The 7500-nt window shown below is 39.5% G+C and overlaps 1 protein-coding gene across 7 annotated transcripts in view; it reads left to right on the forward strand.

Moving 5' to 3' along the window:
• The window catches only part of LOC125031140 (sialin-like), a 9720-nt gene that overhangs the window by 1504 nt on the left and 716 nt on the right, over positions 1 to 7500 (forward strand). For all 7 annotated transcript variants that reach the window (XM_047621676.1, XM_047621678.1, XM_047621674.1 and 4 more), the window contains 7 exons: positions 218 to 305; positions 2145 to 2381; positions 2860 to 3071; positions 3569 to 3694; positions 4341 to 4494; positions 6392 to 6547; positions 6877 to 6959. In XM_047621676.1, the coding sequence (XP_047477632.1) occupies positions 218 to 305; positions 2145 to 2381; positions 2860 to 3071; positions 3569 to 3694; positions 4341 to 4494; positions 6392 to 6547; positions 6877 to 6959 (1056 nt within the window). The remainder of the gene's footprint in view (positions 1 to 217; positions 306 to 2144; positions 2382 to 2859; positions 3072 to 3568; positions 3695 to 4340; positions 4495 to 6391; positions 6548 to 6876; positions 6960 to 7500) is intronic.

The raw sequence follows: 7500 nt of genomic DNA on the forward strand, positions 1-7500 counted from the left end.
ACACTTTCCTCCCCTTCTATATTTGTAATTAAATACGTGTCTCACACAGCGTAGAAATATACTCTCGTCCTTAACAGTCTCCCAAAATGCCAGGTAGATTACTAACCTAAGATAACCTGATTCCCCTCCCCCCCTCCCCCCCAAAAAATGACCCATAGTTCATACTTAGCTTCAAGCGAATGTGACCTTTGACCTCTCTCTTGACCTCTCTCCATAGGCCGAAGGAGAATATGACTGGAGTGAGGAGATGACTGGAGTAATCCTTGGAATGTTCTTCTGGGGATATTTCATCACAAAGGCGGCAGGTGGGTGTGTGTCTGTGTTTTGTGTTTTGTTGTGTGTAGTGTGTAGTGTGTTGTGTGTGTAGTGTGTGTGTGTAGTGTGTAGTGTGTAGTGTGTAGTGTGTGTGTGTGTGTGTGTGTGTGTGTGTATATGTGTGTGTGTGTGTGTGTGTGTGTGTGTGTGTGTGTGTGTGTGTGTGTGTGTGTGTGTGTGTGTGTGTGTGTGTGTTGTACATATGCGCGCGTGTGTATGTGTCAAGGAGTGCCGGATACGCGTTAGAACGTGCAAGAACGTGCCACCTGAGCTTCAGCAAGGATTTGGCTCTCAACAGTCACTCGGTATAAATCAAAGCTGTCAACGGATGATCTGACTGACACTTTGTCATGACAACTAACAAAAAAAAAATGTAACCTGTAATGTTTTTGTTGTTTTTATCTCTCTTTCGCGCTAAAATCAACGAGTAATTTTGTGGCATCAGTAAGTGCCATATTTCTTATTGTTGCTATAAATAGATTGTGGGGGAGGACATGATTACAGATTGTTGATAAAACTGTTAATAATGTGGATTTAATATTATCTAGTATTGTTATTTCTTCTGTGGTAAAGTTTCATCATATTCATTCTTATAATAGAGACATTGCTACTACCATATAGTGATGAAAATAGTAATGATAACTAACAATAATGGTAATGATGAGAATGCAAGTGGTTGCAGTTGTATGAATGATACCATTATAATTATAAAAGCACTGATATTAACATTGATAGGGAAAAGAGTAATAGCAGCTGCAGTTGTAAAAATGGAAGAATAATCATGATAAAATTATGATAATATAACATTATTAAGTGTAATGATAATAATGGTATAATAATTACAGCAGTTATGATAATTAAAGTAATGATGAGGTTTACAATAATAACGATGGTAGAGTAGACATAATTGTAATATTTGAGTAAATTTATATCAGTAATAGATATTACAGTGATAATGGAAGTATTTGAAATTATAATATCAATATCTGTAAGATTGTAGCAGGGTAATAATGAACTTTGTAATAATAATTATGATTAATTGTATCACTGTCGTCATTACAATGATTTGTAAGATTACTCTCAGAGGTTAATGTTATTGCTACGTCCTTCCGAATCATCTTTTCGAATCAATGTTCAAAAAATCCCCAGAGAATGAAAAGGAAGTGATGATGATAATAATTAATTAATATAATATATTATTATTTTAATATAGTACTAACCCCCTCCCCCTCCCCCTCCTCTTCCCCTTCCCCTTCCCCTTCCCCTTCTTCTTCTTCTTCTTTTTCTTCTCCTTCTCCTTCTCCTTCTCCTTCTCCTTCTCCTTCTCCTTCTCCTTCTCCTTCTCCTTCTCCTTCTCCTTCTTCTTCTCCTTCTCCTTCTCCTTCTCCTCCTCCTCCTCCTCCTCCTCCTCCACCTCCTCCACTACCACCACCACCTCCTCCTCCACCTCCTCCTCTTCTTCCTCCTCGTCTTCTTCCTCCTCGTCTTCTTTCTCCTCCTTTTCCTCCTCCTCCTCCTCCTCCTCATCTACCTCCTCCACATCCTCCTCCTCATCCACCTCCTCCACATCCTCCTCCTCATCCCCCTCCTCCTCCTCCTCCACCATCCTCCACCACCACCTCCTCCTCCCCCACCCCCACCTCCTCCTCCTCCTCATCTACCTCCTCCTCCTCCTTCTCCACCACCACCTCCTCCTCCTCATCATCATCATCATCTACCTCCTCCTCCACCACCACCTCCTCCTCCACCACCACCTCCTCCTCCTCCTCCTCATCTACCTCCTCCTCCTCCTCCTTCTTCTCTTCCTCCTCCTCTTCCTCCTCCTCCAGGCGGCCGCATCGCCGAGTTGGTGGGCGCGCGGGTGACCATGGCTGCAAGTCTCGGCGCGTCGGGTCTGCTGTCCCTCTTGTGCCCGACCGCCGCCAACCTTCACCCTCTGGCGCTGGCGGGGCTCCGGCTGGCCATGGGGCTGGTGCAGGGACCCGCCTTCCCCGCGCTCTACAGCCTGCTCGCGAGGTGGTCTCCGCCCGACGAGCTCGCGACGATGGTCTCCGTCTCCTTCTCTGGTGAGGGCGAGCGCTTCAGGGGGATGGCCTTTGAAGGGGTCGTGTGTTTGGTCGTAATTGTGTCTGGACTCGTGCGCCTCTTTCTGCTACTTTTATTACTCTTGCTGGCATTAATTTCATTGGTATTTATTATTAGATCTTCGTCATTATTGGTATTGTTACACATGATCACTCCCAAACACACACACGGGCACAAAGTACCACGCTACGAAGGGCCCAAAACGTCCCTCACAACGTTCATATTCAGAGACATTTCGGACACCTTATACAGATTGCCGGACCAGCCTCTCGCGCCCGTCAGCCAATCACCGTCGGGCTGTCTCGGCGGCGATTAGCTGGCGTGCGCGAGACTAGTCCGGTCCTCTGTCGAAAGTACCCCAAGCGTCTCATACCCTCGGCACTTTACCTTCCCTCCCCCCCCCCCCTTCTATTATTCACCTCTTTATTTATATATCTCTCTATATATCTCTCTCTGCAGGTATGCTCTTGGGTAACATGGTGGCTCTCGGCGGGTCGGGCTTGGTGGTGGAGTGGTTCGGTTGGCGGTGGGTCTTCTGGATCGGCGGCTTGCTGGCTCTCGCGTGGACGCCCTTGTGGCTCGCCCTCGTCCGCGAGTCGCCCGAGGAGCACCCCTGGATCACGGCGGAGGAAAAGAATCTCCTGGCGGTCAACCTCGATGTGAAGCCCAGGGTGAGATGCAAGGGGTTGTTTAAATTTATTTATTTATTATTTTTATTGTTTTTATTATTATTATTATTATTTTTGTAGGTAGTGAGAGTTTTAGTGAGTAGAGTTTACGAGTAGAGGTTGAGATGTCCCATGTATATTTACTTTTTAATGCAAAAGACTAAGAAACACCCATGTTCACATAAAAAGACAATAACACAAACATAAACACGAACGGGAACGCAGGCATGACACCTCCATCCACACAACTGCACGCAAAATAACCCTTCCCCCTCTACACACACATACACGCATATGACATCTTCACCCAATCCACATAGACGTAGAAAAAGAAAGAAAAATAAGAAGAGAAAGAATAAAAGTGAAAGAAAACAGATTGACTCACCCACAGACACCCCCTCCCCTCCCTCACAACACACACAAATCCCCAATCGAAGTCCCAAGACCCAAGAATCCAAGGGCCGCCCTAATAAGCAACCCACGCCCTTCTTCCCCTCCAGAGACGTGTCCCTTGGGTCCGCGTCCTCCGGTGCTGGACATTCCTGGCGGCCATCTTAGCCGAGTTCTCAGGGTCGTGGGTGGCGGCGCTGCTCACTACGGAGGCGCCGACGTTCCTCACAAACCAGGTATGGGATCGCTATGCTTCATTTGCAATGAAAAAAGAAACGGGTCATGATACGGAAATAAAAAGAAGAACGTGATTTTTCATATTACTAAGCCTATTTTTACATAAATAAGGGACTCTTGTCACAATAAGGGTTGGGACAAGTACATAGCATTATGAAGTCTTCAAGAGCTTTTACTACTTTACTACTTTTACCGGCTTAATTTGCACATAAAAGAAACACTGCCACAATAAGGGCAGGGTAAGAACGTGACAGATTTGTAAATTGCCAGATATCACTGGCTATTAAAGAGAAGTCATTAAGTAAAGAGAAGAACGAGTAAGCACACAATTAAGCACATTCGTATGTTTTCTTGTTCTGCCCTTCGTTGGTTTTATAAATCATATAAAACCGAGATGAATTATAGATTATTTATAAATTATAGATGAAACAACGAAGAGAAGAACAAGAAAACACAAGAACAAGCATATTTGTGTACTTTCATCTTCCTCCCTTTGCTATTATATCAACATTTCCTTCAACATAAGAAGAAAACACAAGAGGAAGCATAGTCCCACGTCCTCTTCTTCCTCCCTTCCGTCGAACATGATTCCTCCAAAGCAGAAACAGAACAGGAATTAACCCCCTTTTTTTGGCCGGCTTTCAGATCGGCTTGAGTCTTCAGTCCTCGGGGTACGTGTGTGTGGTGGGCACGGCCGTCAGCTACGTCTTCGCCATCTTCTACGGGAAGCTGAGTGACTCCCTGATCCGACGGAAGTATCTGACGAAGGTCAACGTCAGGCGCCTCTTATACGCTATCGGTGAGTCGGGATTTCGTGGGCGTGGGTTGGTTGGTTGCACTGACGCCATTAGGTGGAAGTTATACTGACGTTATCTCAAATCAAATCCGGATTGAAGGAATTTGAGGAAACATTTTACGTCAGATGCAAGTTAAAGTCATTTATGGGAAATCTCCATCTAATATCACATCCAGATTGAGGGAATTTAGAGAAATATTTTCCATTCAACACCAGATCCAAGTTGGAGGAATTTAGCGTCAGATCCAGTATAAAGAAATTCAGGAAAAAAAAAAAAAATTCACTAAAATCTGACGTATTATTAAACCCAGCATCTACTTCGCCAACACCAGGCTTCGTGATCCACATTTAGCAGTATAATGGGAATTAAGGGAAATCGCCAAGATAAATAAAAAATAAATAAAAATGAAACAAAACAGTGAAATTTTCTCCACGAACATCTGACGTCCTTTTAGCGCCAACTCTAGGCTTTGTGATCTGCAGCAGCATGATAGGAATTTAGGGTAATCTCCATGTAATATTATATCAAAGATTAAAAAAACCATCATATTAAATAGGGGAAAATTTCTCCACCCAAATCTGCCTCCCCAACAGTAAATAAATAAGGAAAACAGGGATTTTTTCTCCGCTAAAATCTGACCTCCTCAACCCAAGCGTAGGGAAATCTTCATACAATATCAGATCTAATAATAATAGTAATAATAATGAATCGGGCAAATTCTTAAAAATCGGGGAAAATAATGAATCAGGGTGAAAAATAAAAAATAAAAAATCGGGGAAAAAATTATGAATCGGGGGGGGGGGGGGGGATTAAACATCGGGAAAAAAGTAAAAAAAAAAAAAAAAAAAAAAAAAAAAAAAAAAAAAAAAAAAAAAAAAAAAAAAAAAAAACACTAAGAACTGACGTATAATCAAACCATAATTAAACGTTCCTAACTTAGGCAGCAGTTCGATGGTATTTCAGAGTAAGAAATAATTAAAATAACATCAATCAGGTCAATTTCTTCCATTTAAGTTCCACTATCGACCTCTTAGCAGCATTAAGGTACTATAAGGAAATCATCATTTATCTGATCTAAGAAAAGATATAGACCAGTAAAAAGAAATGATAATGATGATACTACTACTACTACTTATAATAATGATAATAATAATAATAGCAATAATAATGATAATAATAATAATAATGATACTAATGATTTATAATAATAATGATAATAATAATAATAATAATAATAATTGATAATAATAATGATAATAATAATAATAATAATTGATAATAATAATAATAATAATAATAATAATAATAATAATAATAAATCGGGCATTTTTTCCACTATAGTCTGGCTAATTAGTAAACCGTAAACTCCAACTCAGGCTTCTTGGTCATGAATATACTCTAGCGAAATCTACATATAATACAAGATCCAAGAGCAAAAAATACGAATAATAATAATAATGGTAATCAATCTGGAACACTTTCTCCATTAAAATTTGACGTATTAACTAAACCGTCAATGGCTTCTCCAACCCGTGATGGTACTAGGCGAAAAACTTCATATAAAATCTAAGGAAAATCACAAATAATGACAAGGAATGATGATAATAATAATGATAATAATAATGATAATAATAATGATAACAATAATGATAATAATAACAATAATAACAATAATAATAATAATGATAATAATGATAATAATAATGATAATAATGATAATAATAATAATGATACTAATAATAATGATAATGATAATAATAATAATGATAACAATAATAAAAATAATAATAGTAATAATAGTAATAATGATAATAACAACAATAATAATAATGGTAATAAACCAGGGTCATTTTCTCCACTAAAACTAGACGCCTCACTAACCGTCTTCTCCAACCCCAGGCTTCGTGATCATATGCAGCAGTTTGATAGGTATCGTATTGGCCAAGTGCGATACCGTGACCGTGTCCATTTTCGTGGTGGTGGCCATGGCAGGAGCTTCGGTGAACATGGTGACCTATCAGCTCACTCCCATGGACTTGGCGCCGAATTATGCGGGTGAGGTCATTAGGGGTCATTGGTCGTGTGACGTGGTTCGTGGATGGAGAAGGGGGGTTTATGACCTTTGACCTTGTTTGGAATTGTTTATTTGTTTTATTTATCCTCTCATTTATTTCTTGTTGTTAAAGTTAAAGGTTCGTTAAAACACAAGGCCATTTACATCTTAAACCTTCTGGAAATCAGTGTTGTGATGGATTTTTACGAAATAAGAAACGCAGAATAAACACATACACTCCGAGAAAACAAAAGGATTAAAGAAATAAAAAAAAACATCAACCATTTCAAACACATTTCGACTTAATTCTTACAACTTCCCTTCACTCCAGGCACACTTTCGGGTCTTATCGGCATCGGCAACATCGGAAGCTTCGCGGCGCCGCTGGTCACGTCCAAGCTGCTCGTGGATCTGGTGAGGCTTTCGGACCAGCAGACTGTGGCCCTTGTTATGTTGTTGCTCTTGTTGTTATTGTCATTATTTTTTGTTATTGTTGTGTGTTGCTGTTATTGTTGTGTGTTGCTTTTATTGTTGTTATTGTTGTGTGTTGCTGTTATTTTTGTTATTGTTATTATCATTATTTTTGTTATTGTTGTGTGTTGCTTTTATGGTTGTTATTGTTGTGTATTGCCGTTGTTAATGCTATTGTTGTATGTTGCTGTTATTTCTTGTGTGTTATTGTTATTATCGTCATTATCATTATTGTTACCATCGTCTTTATTATTTTATTTCTATTACTGATGTTGTTATGTGCTGTTATTATTGTTATTTTGTCACCATCATTATAATAATAATAATAATTATTATTATTCTTATTATTATGTGTTGGTGTTATTGTTTTTATTGTTACCGTTGCTATTATTATTATGATTAATGCTATTATTATTATTATTATATATTTTTTCTTTTATGATATTATTATTGTTATGATTTTTGTTTTTTGTTTCCTCTACCA

Source organism: Penaeus chinensis, chromosome 12 (assembly GCF_019202785.1).
Source record: "Penaeus chinensis breed Huanghai No. 1 chromosome 12, ASM1920278v2, whole genome shotgun sequence".
NCBI classification, from domain to species: domain Eukaryota; kingdom Metazoa; phylum Arthropoda; class Malacostraca; order Decapoda; family Penaeidae; genus Penaeus; species Penaeus chinensis.